The sequence below is a fragment of the Panthera pardus genome, unplaced genomic scaffold (genome assembly GCF_024362965.1).
Source record: "Panthera pardus isolate Hobbes unplaced genomic scaffold, ASM2436296v1 HiC_scaffold_17, whole genome shotgun sequence".
NCBI lineage: Eukaryota > Metazoa > Chordata > Mammalia > Carnivora > Felidae > Panthera > Panthera pardus.
Genome location: NW_026526732.1, coordinates 79,795,988 through 79,821,372, shown reverse-complemented (window position 1 = coordinate 79,821,372; position 25,385 = coordinate 79,795,988). Strand labels below are relative to the sequence as shown.

The following is a 25,385-nucleotide window of genomic DNA, read 5'->3' as shown; positions in this document are numbered from 1 at the left end:
GACGGGCTCTTCACATCTTTTCCTAGGACTCTGCTCTCCCCGCGTCCCTAAACCCTCCCCATCCCTAATCCTTTCATCCTCCCCGCTTTAACTCGCAGGCCTCCATCCACGAAAGGCCAGCCCTCCACGTTCCAGTCACAGCCTCACTTCGCACCCCCAACTCCCCAATCTCCACGCCCACGCCAAAGCCCACCCCCAACCCGCCCCGGCCCTCCTCAGATCCGACGCGGCGTCCCGCCTCCTTGCCTTCTCTCCGCGGAGCAAACTCCCCGCCGGAGATTCAGAGTCTAGCTGTCGAAGAGTGGGTGCCTTGCTGCTGCAAAGATTGGGGGGCGGGCGCCGGGACTGACGGGGTGCGGGAAGTTTGAACGCAGGACCAAAATAGGGGCGGGGACAGCAGCTTCCTGGCAGCGCCGGGCCCGGCGACTTGGGCACCAGGGTAACAGAGACGGAGGCCCATACTGCACTGCGACGCGGCTGCAGCCAATGACGCCCGCCCCCCAATCTCCCATTGGCCTCCGACACCAGGTGGCCTTTTCTATTGGCTTCAGTGGAATCGGAAGGCGGGACGATGAATACAGGAGAAGGCAGCCATTGGTTGACCGCTTTAGCTGTAGCGCGGCACGAGTGTACGGAAATGGTTTGCACCCAAACCCGGCCAAGCGCCGGGCCTTTTAGGCAGCCGGGCGAAGCGAGATTGCAGGGATTTTGGGTCTTGAGGGCAGGGTGTGGGTGGAGGAGAAAGGTCGGTGGTGTAATGAATTGTAGAAATCAGCAAATGCGTGATTGAAAACATTGAAAATTTTTTCGAATTCCTTTGGGAACGCATTTGATTTTAAATTATAAGCAAACAGCCAGTTCCTTCTCTGTCTTAGCCCTGAGATTGCGTATTTTTAGGAGTAGGTGTAGTTAGTGTACTAATGCTTCTGCTTCGAGGTAAATCATTAACACGCCCTGAGTTTGGCTTGAAAGTGATTTTTTTAGGTTTTGGAACGGGTTAGAGGTGGAATGATTTTGAGACGTTTGCACAGGTTGTTTGTTTCTTTGTTTTAATAAATGTCTGTGGCGCTTGTCAGTAACCTGTTGAGAACTGCAGTATGGCATATTTTCCCCTTTAAACAATTGACAGTGCATTAAACTGCATTAATTGCAGGAGGTAGGGAAAGTAAAAAAAAAAAAAAAAAAAATCCTCTCTTCAGTGAAGGTTATTTTAATTAAGCCTTTCTGAACCTTGTGATTACCAAGATGGCCTAACACCGAACGCTATTTTATTCGCCATTGGTAATTCCTTGAAAACTGGGCTTTACCTCCATTGTGTAGAGAATCTAAATCTTGAAGGCTGAAGGCAAATGCGTGCTAATCAATCTTCTCACCATGAATTACAGTAATTCTGTTTCTTGCTTGACCTCGTTTTCCCAATTTTGCACTATTTCAAAGCTTTCATTTTATCCCGTCAATATATTTTACTTCAAGTTACAGACTAACCCACCTAAACATTACTGTAATTAAGTGCAATTTTCTGTATGGAAAGCAGAAGATAGCAATTGTCTGTCAGTGAAAAAATAAAGATGAGTAATACCTAAAGTGCACTTAAGTAACTTCTCATCAGTTTAAATTTGCTAATACTCTTCGTTACAATAGCTCACTAGTTATTACTGACTCCGTTAGAGTTAATATTATGCAGTGCAACGCTTTGGTGGAGTACTTTTAAAGGAAATAGCTGAGGGTCAAGAAACATGCCTCGTGCATTTAGGTGAAAAAAACAAAACGTCTCTCCCCAAAGAGTCAAATGAAGGTTGTTAGCACTCAAGGACAGCTGAGAATGAAACTGACATTTATTTTGCACGGGCAATACCCAGGCAATATAATCTCATTCTATCTTCATTCCTGATTTGAGACAGGTATTGTTATTCATTCTTATACCTGAGGAAACAGATTCAGACAGATGAAAGAATCTTCCAGGAGATAACTAAAGTAGTAAGTGGTAGGGGCGAGAATCAAGCCTAGGTCAGCTAAATTCCAGGCTTCAAATTTAACGCCTTTAATGTGTTTCACCCACAGGTTAATAGAATTGCTAGAAAGCAAGGAAGCATTTGAAAGGTTGGAAGTCTCCAAAAAATTGTCTAATTGTATATAACACATTTTCAAAGTATTTACAATGTGCATTTTTATTCACTCTATCATGTTTGGAGTTAACAGTGACTATCAATTTATTTGACCTTGAATAAAGACCCAAAGGATTTCTAAATCTCCATAAGTAAAACCAGCTTATTAAACTAATTTTTTAAAAAGTTATCCAAAAGTTTGAGATAATTTCTGAAATTTTTATATGATGTTACCTGGTTTTGACATAATCATTTTGATAGGATTAGATTTTCTAAGATAATACTATTTGATATCTCATTCCATTATATACTACATAGAATTCTGCTTTTCAGAAAAAACAAAAGCCAACAAAAGTACATTTTTATATTACGCCACTTGAAATTATATTTAACAGGAATCAGACTTCTTATTGTTTTTAAAGATTATGTTTATGAAAGGAATTATACTAATGATCATTAGGGACTTTGAGGTTTTATTTTTAATATTTTGGGCTTACATTGATATTACAGTATCTCCAGATTAATTATATTGCTAACTGTTCATTTTCTACAAGACCTCAGTTGCCTTTCTTAACGCTATGTGACAATACAGATAATATTAATTAAAATCTTCCTAGATGTGCTTACCAATAAAATTAATCATTTTCTGTATGGAGAAACTAAGAAATTTGAACTCTATGTCAGAAGTTTCATAAAATTAATAGATAGACTTTCCAATTCTAGACAATCCAGAAATTACAATGACTACATTTTAAAAGGGGCATACTATAAATAATCATATCTTGGAAAGCACACCAGTATAATTATCCTTAGCTAAAGTTCAGTTGTTCATTTAATACTTCTTTAGAAAAAAAAAGTATTGGCACAATTTTTATACATTTTACCTAGATAGATGATAATACAAAATTTAAAACTTTTAAATTTAACTTCTGGTGTGCATATTGCTAGAAAAATTTAAACATTAATTACAGGTAAGGGGTGCCTGGGTGGCTCAGTCAGTTAAGAGTCCGACTTCGGCTCAGGTTATGATCTCACAGCTTGTGAGTTCAAGCCCTGCATCAGGCTCTGTGCTGACAGCTCAGAGCCTGGAGCCTGCTTCAAATTGTCTCCCTCTTCCTCTGCCCCTACCCGCCTCACACTCTGTCTCCCTCTCTCTCTCTTTCAAAAATAAATAATGATTAAAAATTTTTTTTCAATAAAAAAGAAAAAGGAGAAATTACAGGTAAATAGTAGGTTGTCAGTATATAATACTAACTTTTAAACATGCTAGGTGTTTAAAAGAAATTGAATGGCTTAGGAAAACAAGTTAGGGACAGTGATTTGATCTTATAAAAACAAATTGAGTCTAATTGATTGCTATTATTTGCCTTTGCAGTACAGAAAGCTGGCACCATTTGATTATTGTTTAAATGATAAATCTTTGGGGCGCCTGGGTGGCGCAGTCGGTTAAGCATACGACTTCAGCCAGGTCACGATCTCGCGGTCCGTGAGTTCGAGCCCCGCGTCGGGCTCTGGGCTGATGGCTCTGAGCCTGGAGCCTGTTTCCGATTCTGTGTCTCCCTCTCTCTCTGCCCCTCCCCCGTTCATGCTCTGTCTCTCTCTGTCCCAAAAATAAATAAAAAACGTTGAAAAAAAAATTAAATGATAAGTCTTTTTTGATTGCTAGATGAAATTTACAAGTTAATTTTGTTAGTGGAGAAAAAAAAAACCACTGAGATATTTACTAGTATTTTTCTTCTTTCATAATTGGCAAGTAAATCATTGATAGTTTCTCAATGTCATGGAATTTATTTGAATGTGGGGTTTTTTGCTTTTGTTTTGCATGAAAAGATCTAAATCAAAAGTTGGTTTAAGCTAGTTTTTAATACATGTTTTCAGATTTCATTACTCCACAATTATATCTTTAAGTAAATTGACCTATAGATTAAATGCTACCTCCAAAGCAGTAGAAATAGCATTGAAGGAAGCCATAATTCTATTCTTATTCACATTGTTAGATTTGAAAGGGAGAATGTCAATACAATTTTCTTAGTGGACAATTGCCTGTCCTTTACTAAAAATAATACATAGGAAATTCTGTTAAAATTGGTGACTATATTTTAAATTTACAATAAATATGCTAGATAATTATTAATTAATATTAAGTAATTATTAAGTTATTATAACTTAATTAGTGTGCTAGGTAATTTTTAATTTTAATTGACAAATATGCTGATTCCTGGCTAAGACACCTGGCTCCCTTCACCAAGACAGTGAGTACAGAATTCAAGTCTGAGGTAAAGGACAGTAATAAGTATTTTGGGAGCTATGTTTGAGGTATCCATGGGACATCCAGGTAAAAATGCAGATGGTATTTCTTATGTAGTTAAACATGTATCTCTAACATGTCCTAATTTTACTCCAAGGTATTTACCTGGGAAAAACAAAAGCATATATCCAAAAAATATTTAATCAACAGTGTTTATAGCAGCTTTATTCATATTAAATAAAACAGGAAACAACCCAAATATCCATCAGCATCAGCATGAATTTTTAAAATGTATATCCTTATAATGTAATGCTGGTCATCAATAGAATTAACTACCGATGAACATGATGAATTTCAAAGGTATGTTGAGCAAAAGAAGTCAACCACAAAAGAATATATTCTGTATATTTCCACTAATAGTGAATTCAAAAACAGACAGTTAATTTATATACTGGTGAAAATCAGAACAATCAACTATGGGGATAGGGTAGGGATTGACTGGAAGGGAATGAAATTTAGTGTTGTAAATATGCTATATCTTGACAGAGGTGGAGGTAAAAGAATGCTTCCTCTATCAAAACTCATCAAAATGTAAATTTAAGATAGATGTTTTTCACTGTATGTGAGCATTACCTCAACTTTTTAAATGACTTAGTTAAAAAAAAATACATGGACTTATATAATAGAAAAATTTAGAAGTAGACCTATCTCTAGATATAGTTAGATCCATATGCTGAATATCATTAAAATTTTATTTAAAACCTTTTTTATGTTTTCTCTTTATGTTTTTCATGTACTTACATAGGAAAATTTTTATATCAGACAGGCTTTAGAGAAAGCCAGGTATTAACACCAAAGCTCCAAACTTACACTCTACTCTAGTCACCTAGCAACCCCATGGGGAAAAGAACACCTCTTTTCTCATTGGTCCAATTGAAATCCTGGTAATATTTATTCTGATTGCTTATACCTGAACATGTACTAATTACTGTGGCCAAGTGGTTGCTTGGAGTGGAGAAGGTAGAAAAGGTGTCATCAAGTCTCCTGAATTTTCGTGTTCTCCCAGAAGAGCTGAGAGAGCTGTTTCTCCAAAGGAAAATTAGTATAGGTTTGTGGACCAATCTGGCGCATACTTAATTTAAAATTCATCTAAGAAACATATATGCAATTTTAAGCTCTCCAGGATGTAAATATAGATACTATCAACCAAATATTGTTGTCTTTTGACCCCTTCTGATTTATAGTATTTCCACCGTCAAAAGACTTTCCCATGATAATTTCTGGGACTTCCCGGAGAGGGTCTCATACTTAAAAACACATCTACCTTCACTGGTGGTCCTTGCTAGGAAAAACAGCAGGGCCACTGCTATATCATGCAACAGTCTATCCCATTTCTTTCCAGAACCCACTGGTGGCTGTCACTGATTCACCACGACTATGTCGCTACAAAGGTGAACTGGAATAATGCCAGAAGTATGCCTACCGTTTCTCAGATCCTACCCTGCCTTTCTAGATTCTATTATATAGTGCTGGGACTAGGACTCAACAAGCTACATTACCCAGAACCCTTGCTAGTTAGCTCATTGCTAGGTTCTGACAATAGGAAGCATTAGGGAAAGGTTGGAAGGTGGGAGTTGGTGAGAAAGAATCTCCTTCTTGATGTCCATGCTTCTATCAGTGTTATTACAGCACCAGCAATTGGCTCTACTGTAACATGTCTTTTGCTGCTTCTGGATCTACATGTTTAGAACTTCCCCTAGGAGTGTAGATACCAGCCCTGTAGGGCCTTTTCTCTGAGTTCGTACACTCCAGTGACCCCCAACCCCAATTATTTTCTTCCCTTAACTACACAGGTTAACTCCTTTCTTCAGTTACAAATATCTGGTTTACCTCAGTGTTCTCTTTGTGATCTTTTAGCCTTTCAACACCTTTATACCAATTTTCTGTGAGCCCTGCATCAGGCTCACTGCTGTAAGCGCAGAGCCTGCATTGGATGCTCTGTCCCCTTCTCTCTGCACCTTCTCTGCTAGTGCACGCATTCCTGCTCTCTCTCTCTCTCTCTCCCAAAACTAAATAAACATTTAAAATAAACAAGAGGGGGAAGCCAAAATGGCAGAACAGCATGGAAGTTTTTTGTGTGTCTCGCGTCCATGAAATACAGCCAGACCAACACAACCATCCTGCACACCTAGAAAACTGATTGGAGGATTAACACAACAATCTGCACAACCTGAACCACAGAATTCAGCAGGTACGCGGCGTAGAAAGGTGAACGTGGGGAGCAAGAAGCCACAGCGGGAAGGGAGGTGCTTTTGTGGAGAGAGGACGGAGACTGGGGGGAGAATATGGGAAAAGCCCCCCTCCTGAAAAGCAGCTGGAGAGAAAGTGGAAAATTGGAAACAGACAGGGACTAAACTAAAAAGGGAGAAAGAAAGGAGAAAGGGTTTAAATTCTATTAAGACTGTAAACAAGGAGAGCACAGAGTCTGCAACTCTGCAGCTCGATACCTGGTGGTGCTCTGGTTGGAAGGGAGAATCCCCAGGAGCAGAGTGGGGTCCGGGAGGTTCTCGGGCCACGCAGGGAAAAGCAGTTCCACTGCTGGAAGGGCATTTGGTAGAGACTGTTGAGGCCACCTGGTCCCAGCCGACCCCAGAGAACTGCCACATTTGCTGGTACTGGAATAAGGTCGTTAAGGGTGAAGCCTGGTGCCAGATGTGTGTTTTAATTTTCCATAATCCCTGAAAAGCTGCTGCTACACTATCTGGCAAACTTTTTCTGGGGCAGGCTGGCACCTGGCTGTAGTCTCAGGGCACTGGCAGCAGCAGGGTCCAGCAAGCGTTCTGGGTGCAGCCCAGGTGAGACCCTCCCACAGAGGGGCAGAACGGGTCAAAGCTGCAGTCCTTCAGAAGGGGCCAGGGGAAACACCTGCATCTGAGACAAAACTCGGGAGAGAGGTACTGCCTGGGGCTTGGTCACAGACAGTGAAAAAGTGGGCAGAGGACAAAAGCTGAAGACAGAGGACCAGTCTGTGATTGCTGATCAAGGAGAACACAGTTCTGATACTAGACACTGGGTAAGTGGGTGACACCACTCCCTCACATGCGCATACGCACCTACAAGTGCCACAACAATCCACCCCAGTAGGCTAGCAGTGCCATCTAGTGGAGAATGGAGCTGTTACACTAAGCCCCACCCAACTGGGCTGACCTCACTCTTCAAGAACACAAGTCTCACCACCTGCTTAATTTATGGACTATAAAGAACTACATAGACTGACTTCTAGGGGAAAACGAAGTACTTTCAGTCCTATTTCATTCTGTTAGCAGGTCCATCTATTCAATTTTCTTTCTTTTTTTTTCTCTTTTTCACTTCTTTTCCTTGAATACAGAAAGAGAAAAAAATTCATTTTTATTTTCAATTTTTATTAAAAATATTTTTGTTTAATTTTTTTACTACATTTTTTATTTTTGTGTAAATTTTTTCAAATTCTATTTTACTTCCATCATTTTATTTTGGTCAACTTCAGTGTATTCACATTTTCAAATTTTCAAACAATTTCATTTTTTTTCTTTTTTCTCTTTTTCATTTCTTTTTCTTGAAGACAGAAAGAGAAAAAATTCATTTTTATTTGTAATTTTTATTAAAATTATTTTTCTTTAATTTTTTTCTACTATATTCTTTATTTTTGTGTAAATTTTTTTTCAAATTCCGTTTTACTTCCATCATTTCATTTTAGTCTACTTCAGTGTATTCATTTTTTCAAATTCTCAAACAATTTCCTTTTTTCCCCCCTTTTTTTCTCCAATCTATAAACCACTTTCAATACCCAGACCAAAACACACCTAGGATCTAGCATCATTTATTAGATTTGTGTGTGTGTGTGTGTGTGTGTGTTAATTTTTAATTTTAATATTTTTAAGTTTTTTTTAATTTTAATTTTTCCACCTCATTAATTCCTTTTCTCCCTTCAAAATGACAAAATGAAGGAACTAACCCCAAAATAAAGGGCACAAAGAAACGACAGCCAGGGATTTAACCAACACAGATACAAGCAAGATGTCTAAACCAGAATTTAGAATCACGATAAGAATACTAGCTGCAGTCGAAAATAGATTAGAATCCATTTCTGCGAAGATAAAAGAAGTAAAAACTAGTCAGGATGAAATAAAAATTGCTCTAACTGGGCTGCCATCACAGATGGATACAGCAGCAGCAAAAATGGATGAGACAGAACAGAGAATCAGGAATATAGAGGACAAACTTATGGAGAATAATGAAGCAGAAAAAAAGAGGGAGATTAAGGCAAAAGAGCACGATTTAAGAATTAGAGAAATCAGTGACTCATTGAAAAGGAACAACATCAGAATCATAGAGGTCTCAGAAGAGGAAGAGAGAGAAATAGGGGTAGAAGGGTTATGTGAGCAAATCATAGCAGAAAACTTTCCTAACCTGGGGAAAGACACAGATATCAAAATCCAGGAAGCACAGAGGACCCCCATTAGATTCAACAAAAACCGACCATCAACAAGGCATATCATAGTCAAATTCACAAAATACTCAGGCAAGGAGAGAATCATCAAAGCAGCAAGGGAAAAAAGTCCCTAACCTACCAGGGAAGACAGATCAGGTTTGCAGCAGACCTATCCACAGAAACTTGGCAGGCCAGAAAGGAGTGGCAGGATATATTCAGTGTGCTGAATCAGAAAAATATGCAAGCAAGAATTCTTTATCTAGCCAGTCTGTCATTCAAAATAGAAGGAGAGATAAAAAGTTTCCCAGACAAACAACAATTAAAGGAGTTTGTGACCACTAAAGCAGCCCTGCAAGAAATTTTAAGGGGGACTTATTGAGGGGAGAAAAGATGAAAATATAAATACATCCATCCATACATACATACATACCAAAACCAACAAAGATTAGAAAGCACCGGAGAACACCACCAGAAACTCCAACTCTACAAGCATCATAATGGCAATAAATTCATATCTTTCAGTACTCAGTCTAAATGTCAATGGACTCAATGCTCCAATCAAAAGACATAGGGTAACAGAATGGATAAGAAAACAAGACCCATCTATATGCTGTTTACAAGAGACCCACTTTAGACCTAAAGACACCTTCAGATTGAAAATAAGGGGATGGAGAACCAACTATCATGACAAAAGAAAGCCAAAGTAGCCATACTTATATCAGACAATCTAGACTTTAAAATAAAGACTGTATCAAGAGATGCAGAAGGGCATTATACCATAATCAAGGGGTCTATCCACCAAGAAGACCTAACAATTATAAACATTTATGCACCAAATGTGAGAGCACCCAAATATATAAATGAATTAATTGCAAACATAAAGAAACTCATTCACAGTAATACCATAATAGTACGAGACTTGAACACCCCACTCACAACAATGGACAGATCATCTAATCAAAAAATCAACAAGGAAGCAATGGCTTTGAATGACACACTGGACCAGACGGACTTAACAGATATATCAGAATATTTCATCCTAAAGCAGACCAATACACATTCTTCTCCAGTGCACATGGAACATTCTCCAGAATAGACCATATACTGGGACACAAATCAGCCCTAAGTAAGTACAAAAAGATCAAGATCATACCGTGCATATTTTCAGACCACAACACTATGAAACTCGAAATCAACCACAAGAAAAAATTTGGAAAGGTAACAGATACTTGGAGACTGAAGAACATCCTACTAAAGAATGAATGGGCCAACCAAGAAGTCAAAGAGGAAACTAAAAAGTATATGGAAGCCAATGAAAATGATAACACCACAACCCAACACCTCTGGGACACAGCAAAGGCAGTCATAAGAAGAAATTATATAGCAATCCAGGCTTTCCTAAAGAAGGAAGAAAGATCTCAGATACACAACCTAACCTTACGCCTTAAGGAACTGGAAAAAGAACAGCAAATAAAACCCAAAACCAGCAGAAGGCAGGAAATAATAAAGATTAGAGCAGAAATTAATGCTATCGAAACAAACAGAAAAACAAACAAAACAGTAGAACAGATCAATGAAACCAGAAGCTGGTTCTTTGAAAGAATTAACAAAATTGATAAACCACTAGCAAGTTTGATCAAGAAGAAAAAGGAAAGGACTCAAATAAATAAAATCAAGAATGAAAGAGGAGAGATCACAACCAACACAGCAGAAATAAAAACAATAATAAGAGAATATTATAAGCAATTATCTGCCAATAAAATGGGCAATCTGGAAGAAATGGACAAATTCCTAGAAATATATACACTACCAAAACTGAAACAGGAAGAAATAGAAAATTTGAACAGACCCATAACCAGTAAGAAAATCAAATTAGTAATCAAAACTCTGCCAAAAAACAAGAGTCCAGGGCCAGATGGTTTTCCAGGGGAATTCTACCAAACATTTAAGGAAGAGTTAACAGCTATTCTTTTGAGGCTTTTCCAAAAAATAAAAATGGAAGGAAAACTTCTAAACTCTTTCTATGAAGCCAGCATTACCTTGATTCCAAAACCAGACAGAGACCCCACTAAAAAGGAGAACTATAGACCAATTTCCTTGATGAACATGGATGCAAAATTCCTCAACAAAATATTAGCCAACTGGATCCAACAATACATTAAAAAAATTATTCGCCACGACCAAGTCGGATTTATACCTGGGATGAAGGGCTGGTTCAATATCCACAACACAAAATGATTCATCACATCAATAAAAGAAAGGACAAGAACCATATGATCCTCTTAATAGATGCAGAGAAAGCATTTGACAGAATACAGCATCCTTTCTTGATAAAAACCCTCAAGAAAGTAGGGATAGAAGGAACATACCTTGAGATCATAAAAGCCATACATGAGCTACCCAACACTAATATCATCCTCAATGGGGAAAAACTGACAACTTTCCCCCTAAGGTCAGGAACAAGACAGGGATGTCCATTCTTGCCACTGTTATTCAACATAGTATCGGAAGTCTTAGCCTCTGCAATCAGACAACACATAGAAATAAAAGGCATCCAAATAGGCCAGGAGGAGGTCAAACTTTTACTCTTTGCAGATGACATGATACTCTATATGGGAAACCCAAAAGATTCCACAAAAAAACTGCTAGAATTGATTCATGAATTCAGCAAAATTGCAGGATATAAAATCAACACACAGAAATCAGTTGCATTTCTATACACCAACAATGAAGCAAAAGAAAGAGAAATCAAGGAATCGATCTCATTTACAGTTGCAGCAAAAACCATAAAATACCTAGGAATAAATCTAACCAAAGAGGTGAAAAATCTATACACTGAAAACTATAGAAAGCTTATGAAAGAAATTGAAGAAGACACAAAAAAATCAAAAAAGATTCCATGTTCCTAGATAGGAGGAACAAATATTGTTAAAATGTCGATACTACCCAAAGCAATCTACATATTTAATGCAATCCCTATCAAAATAACACCAGCATTCTTCACAGAGCTATAACAAATACTCATAAAATTTGTATGGAACTAGAAAAGACCCCAAATAGCCAAACCAATCTTGAAAAAGAAAACCAAAGCAGGAGGTATCACAATCCCAGACTTCAAGCTGAACTACAAAGCTGTAATCATCAAGACGACATGGTACGGGCACAAGAACAGACACTCAGATCAATGGAACAGAATAGAGAACCCAGAAACATATGGCCAACTAATCTTTGACAAAACAGGAAAGAATATCCAATGGGATAAAGACAGTCTCTTCAGCAAGTGGTACTGGGAAAACTGGACAGCAACATACAGAAGAATGAACCTGGACCACTTTCTTACACCATACACAAAAACTCAAAATGGATGAAAGGCCTCAATGTAAGACAGAAAGCCATCAAAATCCTTGAGGAGAAAGCAGGCAAAAACCTCTTTGATCTTGGCTGCAGCAACTTCTTACTCAACACGTCTCCAGAAACAAGGGAAACAAAGTGAAAATGAACTATAGGGACCTCATCAAAATAAAAGGCTTCTGCACTGTGAAGGAAACAATCACCAAAACTTAATGGCAACCGATGGAATGGGAGAAGATATTTGCAAATGACATATCAGATAAAGTGTTAGTATCCAAAATCTATAAAGAACTTATCCAACTCAACACCCAGAAAACAAATAATCCAGGAAAGAAATGGGCAAAAGACATGAATAGACATTTCTCCAAAGAAGACATCCAGATGGCCAACTGACACATGAAACAATGCTCAACTTCACTCATCATCAGGGAAATATAAATCAAAACCACAATGAGATACCACCTGACACCTGTCACAATGGCTAACATTAACAACTCAGGCAACAACAGATGTTGGCGAGGATGCAGAGAAAGAGCATCTCTTTTACATTGTTGGTGGGAATGCAAGCTGCTGCAGCCACTCTGGAAAACAGTATGGAATTTCCTCAAAAAACTAAAATTAGAACTACCCTATGACCCAGCAATTGCACTACTAGGTATTTGCCCAAAGGATAGGATACAGGTGTGCTGTTTTGAAGGGACACATGGACCCCAATGTTTATAGCAGTGCTATCGACAATAGCCAAGTATGGAAAGAGCCCTAATGTCCATTGATGGATGAATGGATAAAGAAGATGTGGTATATATATATAAAATGGAGTATTAGTTGGCAATCAAGAAGAATGAAATCTTGCCATTTACAACTACATATATGGAACTGGAAGGTATTATGCTAAGTGAAATTAGTCAGAGAAAGACAAATATCATATGATTGCACTCATATGAGGACATTAAGAGACAAAACAGAGGAACATAAGGGAAGGGAAACAAAAATAATATAAAAACAGGGAGAGGGACAAAACAGAAAAGACTCATAAATATGGAGAACAAACTGAGGGTTACTAGAGGGGTTGTGGGAGGGGGATGGGCTAAATGGGTAAGGGCACTAAGGAATCTACTCCTGAACTCATTGTTACACTATATGCTAACTAATTTGGATGTAAATTTAAAAAAATAAAAAATTAAATTAAAATTTAAAAAATAAAATAAAATAAATAAAATAATAAAATAAATAAAATAAAATAAAATAAAATAAAATAAAATAAAATAAAATAAAATAAACAAAGAAACCTAGTGTGGTTTCGGATCCTCTGTCCCCCTCTCTCTGTCTGCACCTTCCCGTGAACACACACACCTGTTCTCTCTCTCAAAAAAAATAAATATTTAAAATAAATACAAATAAATAAATCTAGTGTGGTTTCCTGACAGTATCGTGACTGATCTAGAGTTCTAGAACCAAGCTTTAGAGGTGAAAGTGAAATGCCCCCTTCCCTGTGTGTTACTTTCTGCTAGATGGATCCTAGTGAGGTGTTACTTGCTGTTATAGACTAAATGTTTGTGCCCCCCCCCCCAAAGTGTGTTTGTTGAAATCAAACCCCCAATGTGAGATATTAGGAGATGGGGGTCTTTGGGTGATAATTACATCATGAGGATGAGGCCCTTATGAATGGGATTAGTATCCTTTATTCTTATAAATGACATGTGAGGATACAATGAGTCAGCCGTCTGCAAACCAGGAATTGGGTCCTCACCAGACACCAGATCTGCTGACAACTTGATCTTGGACTTTCTAGTCTCCCAAACTGTGAGAAATAAATTTCTGTTGTTTAACCCACCCAGGCTATGCTATGGTACTTTTGTTATTGCATTCTGAACTGTGACATTTGTTATGTCCAGATGTTTTATATAAGTTAGTGGAAGTGTTTTCATATCTCCTGCATTATGGCACAAACACAGTAGGGAGCTGGCCTGGTATAGATTTGAACAGGTCACTGTGCTATAGTCAGACGCTACCTTCTTTGACAGCTCTTGATCAGGTTAGCCATGCTTGACTCTTCCCTTTGGAAAAGTTCTTTCTCAGGAGGGTTCTGAGGTCTGTCACTCAAACTGAGATTCTCACTGCATGTAAGAAGCATCTACAATCTATATGGCTCTACGCTGAGGCTAATGAGTAGATGGGCTCAGCACACACGCAGAATATAAATAAGACAGAATTAATGTGTTCATTATAGGGGCACCTGGGTGGCTCAGTCGGTTAAGCGTCCGACTTCGGCTCAGGTCACGATCTCGCGGTCCGCGAGTTCGAGGCCCGCGTCCGGCTCTGGGCTGATGGCTCAGAGCCTGGAGCCTGCTTCCGATTCTGTGTTTCCCTCTCTCTCTGCCCCTCCCCCGTTCATGCTGCGTCTCTCTCTGTCTCAAAAATAAATAAACGTTAAAAAAAAAATTTAATGTGTTCATTATAACATTTGTAACCTACACTATTATCTACCTCCTCCCCCACCTCCACCCCCCCCCAAAACATATAAACAACAGCAAAGAAAAAAGTCCACAAAATTTTTACTGCCTTCCAGGGAAACATTAACACAATAGGTGGCCAAGAAAGATTAAAATGCCTCAAAGTATGATCTTATATTTGAGTAGCATTTTGCAGAGCACTTTCACAAAGATTACTTCATTGGATTTTAAAACAACCCTGAGAAATTAGAAGGGCAGATATTTTCTACTTTTAATAGGTGTGGAAATTTGACCCTAGGTTAAATCAGATTTGTCTGATAGAAACATAACACAAGCCACATATTTATTTTTAAATTGTCTAGTAGTCACGTTATAAGTTTTAAAAAATGAAATTTATCATATATTTTATTTAACATATCTAAAGTATTATCATTTCAACATGTAATCTATTTTTAAATTATCAATGAACTATTTCACACTATTGTTTATTACTAAGAATTTGACAGTGTGTATTTTACCGTTAGAACACATCTCAATTCAGACTAGCCACACTTCATGTACTCAATAGTCACATGTGGGTTGTGACTACCCTATTGGGACAACATAGGATTAGATTATTTACACAGAGACATATAATGGGAAGTACCGTTGCCAGATAGCCAGCTTCTGAAAAGGGAAATATTGGTCTGGAAACCTAGAGACCTGAATTCTAGACATGACTCTGCCTGTTACTGGTTGTGGGATAGTGACAAGGTATTCCTTTTCTTTAAAGCTTGGTTTCTGGCCTGTTAAACAAAGCAACTGGCATTAATCAGTTGTCTTTACTTCTTCCTCCTCCCCCCAGGAGGATGTCCTCAAAAGACATCTTGTATGGAAGCCCAACATTTCAAAAACAGGAAGCATATGGGCCGCTTCTCTGTTGAAGGGGGCATGGCAGTGGGAAGGGGAGGGGCCACAAGTAGGTTACAGTATGTTTAATGTGTTCATGCACACTCATGCGGATACACAGAGGCGTTTTTTGAGGGGGCTCTGATGAACCCTTCGGGCATATTTGAAAACACTTGGAGGAAGTCATCTCTAAGATCCTCCTTATTAAAAAAAAACAAAACAAAACAAAACTTATGATTCCACGGATATAATTCCACTCAGGCATTGTTGACTCTTTCAACCAGTATTAGTTCAAGATTTAACCAAGAAAGAGAAAAGTCCAGTACTATCCACAGACATCATTATCTTGGTGTTTGACTCACATTTTAAGTTTCATAGTATCATCGATTTTCATAAATGGAAGGGGGTCTTTGAGATCAATTATTCAAATGGCTTTCTGATTTTTTTTCCCTTAGTAATAAAAGCTTCTCTTCAAATAGTACGTACCTTACATAGAAATCTAAAATACTCTGTGAAAGAGTCAGAATGGGCCTGCAAAGTTGAAGTGGATGTGAGGAGATAGAACCCTAACAGTTCAGCATCTCTCAAACACCCCCTTCCAAAAGCAGCCAAGAATCCTCTCTCAAACCACAGGGCAAACTGATGCAGAATGTTAACAATTAGAGTTTTAACCCAGTTCCAACCCCTTCATCTGGTGAGGAAGCCAAGGCCCAGTGAGGTGCTCAAAATCTCACCACAAGCTGGCGTCAGAGCTGGTACAGAACCCAGTCCCTGGTATGCTAGAGCTAGCTGGCACTCAGTCATAAGACCCAATTGTTACATCTTTAGAAATTTTGCAAGCCAGTTGACACCATGTTGGTAGCTGGAAATCAGCCATGGTGAAAATATTTACACCACAGAAGTCAGCAAGTGCTACAAATCCGGGCTTTCCCCAGAGAACTGGTTGTTTAAACAAACCTTTTACCAGCACACCTCAGAATCCAGTATTCCTGAGTTCAGGTCCTTACCTGCTATTCAGCAGAGAATAGATGGACTGCCTTTTGATAGGAAACACAATTTTAAGTTAATAAAAAAATTAAAATAAAGTAAAACTTATTTCTTTCTTACGAAAAAGAACTTAATACCCCAAAATAGTAATTTTTCTCAATATTTACCACTTTCTATTGTCCTGTGGGTACTTGATTCCACTGTCTTTCAAGCTGTTATTTGGAGTCTTCAATAACTTGGGGGATTGATTTTTAATAATAAGTGAGCCAGGCAGGTCAAAGCTTTAGAACATTAGTTAAATTAAAGGCTAAACATAAGAAGAACATAAAAGAAATTATCGAAACTGCTGTTTGAGAAGGGAATTATCTGATATACCTTCTCTTTCAGTCCCCTCTGTTTCTATTTCTGGCTAAGAAGGTATTAAAAGGTCGGTATAAACAACTGCTGGTCTCCAAGCTTCTCAGATGGCCTTGAGCCTCCCCGTATTTAATCCTCCCAACTGAACTTCTGTTTCATCGTCTTAACAATGACCCTTTCCTTCTGCCTCTTTCTCCCCTCCCTTCACTGCTTTTCTTGTCCTTTGTGGCACTGGCTCAGCTCTCCTCCTGGGCATGTTTGGGCATGCTTGTGATGTCAGATGCCTGCACTTCAGCTGTCCTTTTGTATCCATGGTGATGGATGAAAAATAAGCCGCTTTGCAGTGATTTGAACTTTAATCCATTCAAATGATGCATGCTTTATTACTCAGGTGATTTCCCCCCCCATACTTTCAGATCACTGAAATCTTGAATTATTAAAGAGGAATTAACATGCTTTTTCTTTCTTTCCTTTTTTTTTTTTTTTAACCTTTTATGCCTTGGTAAGTTCAAATAATCTTTGATCTCAGTACCTGAAAATTTTTTTCTTGATAATTAAGTCAATAGGAAAATAATTTTAGAAATATGATTCCAGAGGAAAAGAAATTATAAAACATATTATTTGATGTTCCTTCTCACTACATGCATATAGGTAATTTTTATTAGGCTAAGTAAGGGTGGAGGACCTACATAACACTAGGGAAACATGACAAAAAGGGTAAAATGTTCACAAAGTAGTGCTGCCCATAATACTGACCATTTGACACTAGTGGTCCTTGAAATCACTTTAGTAGTCTATTGATATAATCTATTGATATCAATGGCTTTGAATCTTTTTAACTTAGGGGAAAAAATCTCAGTCTGCTGGTAGTCTTTAGTACCTTGCTAATACTTCTTAATCAAAACAAGAGCTAGCTTTTTACACACAAACCGCATGCAATAGTTTCTAGCTATAATGTAATAACCATGTTTAAATTCTATCAGTGCTCATCGTTTCTTCTGTTTATAAATAACACTGACTTTCCAGTGACATAGTTTCTTTATATTAAAAATATGATGTAGTCAATACAAACAAAGAGCAAAAATCAGGAAGTCGGCAGTTCTAGGAAACTCAGTTCTCTACAGTCGTGCTGTAGTTACAGCCAGGATCCTGCCTCACTTTCATGCATGGGGGAGGCATGCACTTGTAAACTTTTCTTAAGTTAGCTGTACCCTCTCTTACTTTCCTGATTCAAAAATCTGGACACTCTGGGGTCCTTGAGTGGCTCAGGAGGTTAAGCATCCGGCTCTTGATGTCAGCTCAGGTCATGATCTCATGGTTCGTGCATGAGATAGAGTCCCACATCAGGCACCGTGCTGACAGTGTGGAGCTTGCTTGGAATTCTTTCTCTCTCTCTCTCTCTCTCTCTCTCTCTCTCTCTCTCTCTCTCCACCTCCTCGTGCATGCTTTCTCTCTCAAAATAAATAAATACATACATACATACATACATAAATATTTCCCCAAAAAGTCTGGACATTCAATGATCAGTATACCCAGAGGTGAGTAAGCCTTGGGAAAAACATTAATATTATATAAAATATCAAGGATACACAGACTCCCAGAGACAGAAAGTGGAAGTATCTAGGAACTGGAGAGAGGACAGAATGGAAGTTATTGTCTAATGGATACAGAAATTCTGTTTGGGATGATGAAAACATTCTGGAAATGGATAATGGTGATGGTTATACAACACTTTGAATATACTTAATACCACTGAATTGTATGCTTAAAGATGGTTGAAACAGGGGCATCCAACTCAATTTTGGCTCAGCATGATCTCATGGTCATGAAATTGAGCCCCAAGTCAGATTCCTAAGATTCTCTCTCTCTTTCTCTCTCTCCTTCTGCCTCTTCTCCCCCACTTGTGCACTAGTGCACACACACACACTCTCTCTCTCAAAATTAAATTTAAAAAATAGTTAAAACAGTAAATTTTTTGCATATATATGTGTGTTTTACCACAATTTTAAAAATATTGCAATTTAAAATTGTTGTTATTGCTGATAAAAGAAATTTTAGTGCATTGACATAGGCAGAAAGTAGTGATGGATCACACTCTGCCATTAGAGTATAGTGAAGCTGATGCACCAGCTGCCCTTCCTGAACACTCAAGAGGGAAAGTGGGATCTGTGGCAAGTCTAGACTGTGACTGAGTATTAATAACCTTGTGATTCACCATATTGGATCCCGAGACAAGACCAAGGCACCTGGATATGCAGGCTCTGGTTAGAAATGAGATAGCCGGAAGCATGGTCCCATTTCTCTTGTTTGGCATCACTGAACTCCATTTCTTCTCATCAAGGGATAGTGACCAATTGCCTGCTCTTAGTGACAGGACAAAAGTGGGGTCAAGGTCATGGTATCTGGATCAGGCAGCAAGGTGGGGAGAACAGCGTAGCAATTTCATGTGCCTTGGTCTAGTCTATAACACTAAGGTAATAAATGGGAACAGAAGCCAGGTAGACTCGAACAGTATGACATAACCCACAATATTTAGGAAAATCATAGTAGTTGAATGAATTAAGATTTTTGTTTTACCTAACACAGATTAAACAATACAAATATTCAAGTAAAAAATTACTAAATTTGAAAATGTCCCTCTCTACTTTCTGCGAAATGGAATCTTGCATGGGATTTTTCCTGTTACCCTAGAGTTGTGGCTACTGTCTAAAGCTGAGGTCATGCTCTTAAAAGCCATAAATAATTAGGACTCAAAACATTCTACTGGGGCTTATTAAAAAGTATATAACCAGCCTTTCTACCATCAACCACAACCCTAGAAAACTCTTCTCTTCACCTTCACCTCACCAAAGAAATGGCCTAGTGGGTAGGGGTTAGGGGAGGAACTCCCAGAAAAGAATTCATAGACACCCATAAGGTGCCTTGAAGAAGGAGAGACTGGCATCTAGATTCCTGACTTGTGTCTGCTCCTTCGTTGTAGCTGTTTTGTAGCTTTGTGCTGCCATTGGAATAAAGCATGTGAGATTTTTAGGAGATTTTTCCATTGTTCATGGGGGCATCCATAAAAAAGTAATGTCCATTTCTACTCTAGAAATTTCTAAAGGTGGGAATTGAAAAACCACTACAAATAGGGTTTAAAGACCGTTTATCTGAGAAGATGAGGGCTCCTGGCCCCAGTCTGGTTCTTCATGATCTTAAAGGCCATAGCACGGATGTCTGGGTTTCATGATTCCATAAAAGGAGTGAAGATTTAGAGGAAGGCAGATGAGCACAGGGTTGCCCTAGGAGGCTACGGGGTGGTAAACATACAACCCAGAGAGGAAGCTGAGAGAGTGAACTCCTGCTCAACCTGGAAGTCCAGTTTGTCCCTCTCTTCCTCACAACAGCAGAAAAGAATTGGGTAAAGCTGAGCATTATGCCAAGGGAGGTACACTTCATGTGCTTAGAGACCATCTTGTCTTCTGAGACACTGGTCTCAGATACGAACATGGTGAACCAGAGTGAGGCCAGTGATGCCTCCCCAGCTTGACCTGTGGACCATTCACATATAAAGGTGGATGACTTCCCCATCCCCCCACCAGAGCCAGTAGTATCATCTCCCCTACTTCCGTCACGTCCAGAGTTCTAGCTTCTGTTACAGGAGGGAAAGAAAAGAGATTGAATCAGAAATGAGACCGAAGGTTTCTTTTTTTTTTTTAAGTTTATTTTGGGAGAGAGAGAGAAAGAGCACAAGCAGGGGGGGCAGGGGAGGAGACAGGAGAGGAGAGGAGAGAGTGAGGAGAGAGAGAAAATCCTAAGCAGGCTCTGTCCTGTCAGTGAAGAGCCTGACATGGAGCTCAATCTCACGACTGTGAAATCATGACCTGAACCGAAATCAAGAGCTGGACGCTTAATGGACTGAGCCACCCACATGCCCCTAAGACTGAAGTTTTGAAACTGGACTACACTTCAAAACCTGAAAGTAACCAGAATTTTATGGAATTTGTCCAAGATGTTAATCTGGAATTCAATACAGCACAGTTGAAAGCAATGATTGGGGGGGAAAAATGACACTATTTTTATTAATCCACTAAGCTGAGACAGCCCAATTAACATAAAACTATATATATAATTTTATATCATGATTATTTGCTTAATAGTAACAATTTGGTCATCTATCTTAAAGTCTTCTTTAATATCATTTATGATAGTCTCATCTTTCCACTTTACAGATATGTCATAATTTACTTAACCATTACTCTAGTATAGGATGTCAGTATTGTTTTAAAATTTTAAGAATTGAATTATAACATCTGTTCCTTTAAATGTGATTATTATTATCATTCTTAAATGTCCACTGATCTGTAGACCAGAGTGATTCTAACTACCTAGGAATTTGTTAGAAGACAGCTAGGAGTTTTGATGATGTGTTTATTAAGTTGGCAGCATTACACGTTTTATGCTTCTAGTGTTTGCCAGTTTGTGTGGATGACTGTAATTCTACAGGATATAACATGTCCCTGCCTTCCAGAATATAAGCACTGCAAGGATGAGAGTTCATCTGTTTCATTCTCTGCTGTATGCCTAGTACCTAGAATAGGCCCAGCACAGAGTAGGCACTAAAAATATACTTAAAAAAATATTAATGAATGAAATTTTGAGCAGGAGGGGGGCCATAATTACTGCTCAATTTCTCTTTGGTTTTTGCAGAGTGGGTTTATGGGAACCACATAAGTAGGTGGTTAGGGCAAGAATGGATCTAGCAAAGGGCACCTGGGTGGCTCAGCCGGTTGAGCATCTGACTCTTGATTTTGGCTCAGGTCATGATCCCAGCATTGTGGACTTGGAGCTCCACATCAGGCTCCATGCTGAGTGTGTAGCCTGCTTAAGATTCTTCCCTCCCCCCCCCCCCCCCATCCCTCTCCCTCACTGGAGCTCGCTCTCTCTTTCACTCTAAGGAAAAAAAAAAAAAAAAAAGAATGGATCTAACAGAAGAAACAATGAGAGGACGTAGGGAGTATAGCAGAAGATAGACACAAAGATGAAAAGGGAACTCCAGGTCCCTGGCATCTGAATAAGTATTGATGTGATCCTATGGCTTTGTTTTTATTAAGGTCTAAATTAATCCAATCAGCAAGACATCAAGGCTCATAATAAGATGGCTGAAACCAAGCAATGGATATACAGGAGAAATTGTTGCTAGGTGGTGAATTGCACATACCTGTCTAGACACTGGCCTCTCGAAGTCTCAGTAAAATAATAGGAGAGCCATTAAGTAAATTTAAAAAAAAAAAAGTTTTTTTTAAAGATTAAGAACATATGATTAAGAGAGGGGTCATAAAATGGAGATAGCAATTGACCAAAAGTTTGAAAAAATTCTGGAAGATAGAAACTAAATAGGATCAGACTAAAGGAATACATAGAGAAGTGAAACACTATAACCCTAAACTTCACAGATAAAAGGACTTGTTTCCACAGGAGGCCCAGGGAAATTCCAAGTTCAGAGGCAACATTTGCAAAAGTCAGTTCAGGATGGGGATATCATCAGCATAACTAATTAAAGAAGTACTGCCCCTGTCCCTCTCTTTCTCTCTCATTCCCCTGGGTTTACATTTCCAAACTCAATTTATAAACACAGCATAGAAGAGCTACATTTTAAAATGAAAACAATGAAACAATATAAACATTACAAGCATCAACAATTTAAAAAGTATAACAAAAATCAGGAAGAACAGAGGTGGAATGCCCTAATTTCCTCATCTTTTATTACAAGTTGATGAATACTGCCTAAAATCAGTAAGTCAAGAAATAGAAGTAAAATGTATTCTTTGAGGTTAAAGAATAACCACCACAAGCACATGAACAAACAAAGTTCCCTTAAAAATATTCAATGGTCAAAAATAATATATCCAATGGGCATGATTATCTGTTGAAAATTATTATGCCTGGGGAGTAAGACTTGGCATAGGAAGTGAGAGAAGGGGCTAGGAGTCTTACACAGACACATCTGTATAATTTTAAAGGGCTTCCAAGTGGTGATATTGCTTTCATAAAAACAAACTAATCTTAAATGCTAAGTATTTGGAAAATGTAAAATGTTACATTAAAGTGTTATTAGTGGTTCTTTTTGAATGATAAGAATTATGGACAGTTTTTTTGGGGGGTAATCTATAATTCTACATTTTCTAAGTTTCCTATCTCCATTATTTTTACAGTAGAAAAAAAAAAACATTAAAAAAATGTCATGACCATGGGTTTGCTGTAAAGTATTATGCATGCAAATAAAGAATTTAAAACAATATTTAGCTGCATAAAGGAGAATCAAAGAGGCCAAGAAGGAAAGCTGGACTTTACAGTCACTGGTAATTGGAAGAAGCAAAAGTTGGAACTGAAGAGAGGAAGCTGGCACCACTTTCAGAAAGGAATAAATTCTGAATGTACACTAGAATGGAAAGTTTGACGAGCCACAGAGTTTACTGAGCTGCTCCTGGATTTTGTCCCCCACTATGATCCTGTTTATCTAGATTTTTCTATAGGATGAGGAGCATGCATATTCATTTTTCCTCTTGTATTTATTGCAACCAGATAAAAATCTGACCACTGCAGAGATCACAAATGAGACCTTTCCCAGTAGGACATACTCTGCCTGAAGCTGCTACTTCCTGATTGTGCACTCGCTGGTCATGTCCCCAGAAACCAGACATGATCTTGTTGTTCCTACTTGATCAAGGAGCCCAGGCCATGCGGGCTGCTGAGTAGCTCCACAGGAAGAACTTGTCACATATGGCGTGGTTAATGCGGAATACGGTCAGAAAGTAAATGGTTACCGTAGAAGGTGCCTCTGCATAGTAGCCTACATGCTGGCACAACTATCAGTGCCTTCAGCAAACCTGTTTTACTTGTACTTCAATGTCATGACCATAGCATCTGTTGCTGTGCCTTTTACTTTAATACATTTCTGCCAGTGTCTCAAAAGAGCACATTCTTTCATGCAACATCCAGCAAAGATTTTCTACAAAAGTCAGTGGTCAAGGACTCAGTGTTAATTAAACATCAAAAGGGTGGCATGCCAGCCTACTACAGAGAAAAAGCCACTTCAAAAATATCCACCATTTCAAGAAGCACTGATGAAGGCCATTTGAGATTTTTTGGATGACGTTTCCAAAATGTGATGGTTTTTTACTTTTTTTTTTAATTTTTTTTTTTAATGTTTATTTATTTTTGAGACAGAGAGAGACGGAGCATGAATGGGGGAGGGGCAGAGAGAGAGGGAGACACAGAATCGGAAGCAGGCTCCAGGCTCTGAGCCATCAGCCCAGAGCCCGACGCGGGGCTCGAACTCACAGACCGCGAGATCGTGACCTGAGCCGAAGTCGGACGCTCAACCGACTGAGCCACCCAGGCGCCCCGGTTTTTTACTTTTTGAAGCACCTTTTTTACTGACCTCTCTGCTGGGCTTGTTTTGTTGCAAGCTGTAATGACTTAGACTATGTACAAGTTCTTTGGAATTACAAAACCTCATCCCCAATTCTTTACTGTATAATGCAGAAGTAGAGTATTGAAATATTAAAGGAGCCATGGTGGACTTCCCAGTGAGCTATCTAAAAGTCAGCTGAGATGTGGTTTTTTTTGTGTTTTTTCTGTTTTTTTGGGCCAAGGTTTTGCTTCTCAAAGTGGGGTCAATGAACAAACAGTACCAGCATTGCCGAGAATCAGAATCTCAGGTCTCACTCCAGACCCCAGAATCTTCATCACAGGTGATTTGTATGCACAGTGCAGTTTGAAAAGTATTGGTTTAGGAGAATCCATAGTTGCTTCGGGAATATTCCCAGCTATCAAAACTGAGGCTTTACATCTTACAAATTTCACAATTCACTTCTAAGCATACTATACTGATTGTTTGATATTCAAGATAGGTTAGAGGCTTCTCATACTGATAGCAGTATTTTGGACAGCAGTTACTCTAAGCATAGGATACTGTGCCCTATGGTGTGGAATCAACCCCCTCATTGTCTTGGTGATTTAGGCCCTTTTCATTGTGTTTGCAGTAGACTGGAGAGGATTCTGTCTCCCAGAGAGTTTTTCATATGGAAGCTGCTTTTCAGTTATTGCTGGAATTTTCCTTTCAGAAGCACTTACACGGTCTACACAGCCAAATGAAGAAAGAAGAGACAGGGTTCACAGCTAATGCAAATCAAGGACAAAGTTCTAGTTTCACCATCTTTGCTATGGCCTCTGAATTTATACCTGCCAGTCCTGATATTACTCTGATCAAAAATACAAAGAAAAGAAGATGGTGTTTGTATGTTTGCTTACACGTGGAGATATTTTGCAAGTCTGAATTCTGATGAACCCCTTCAAAATCACAACAAAACCTCAGTTTTAGACAAGATACTCACATGTCCAAATGAACTTTGTGCAGAAGAAATTCATCATCTAAATGAAAATAATTCATGCCTGTGGCCCCAGTGAAGAAAAGGGACCAAAAATTTAATGTGTTTTGGTTTTGATTTGTTTCTTTGTTTTTTACCACTTGGATGGTCATG

The 25,385-nt window shown here is 38.6% G+C and overlaps 2 protein-coding genes across 3 annotated transcripts in view; one reads left to right on the top strand and one right to left on the bottom strand.

The window, feature by feature from the left end:
• LCA5 (lebercilin LCA5) overlaps positions 1-25,385 on the bottom strand; it is a 147,983-nt gene that overhangs the window by 78,519 nt on the left and 44,079 nt on the right. The window lies entirely within an intron of this gene.
• Positions 572-25,385, top strand: part of SH3BGRL2 (SH3 domain binding glutamate rich protein like 2) — a 156,747-nt gene continuing 131,933 nt past the window's right edge. Inside the window, exons 1-2 of the mRNA XM_019442656.2 lie at positions 572-726; positions 2,062-2,100. Coding sequence (XP_019298201.2) covers positions 572-726; positions 2,062-2,100 — 194 coding nt within the window. The remainder of the gene's footprint in view (positions 727-2,061; positions 2,101-25,385) is intronic.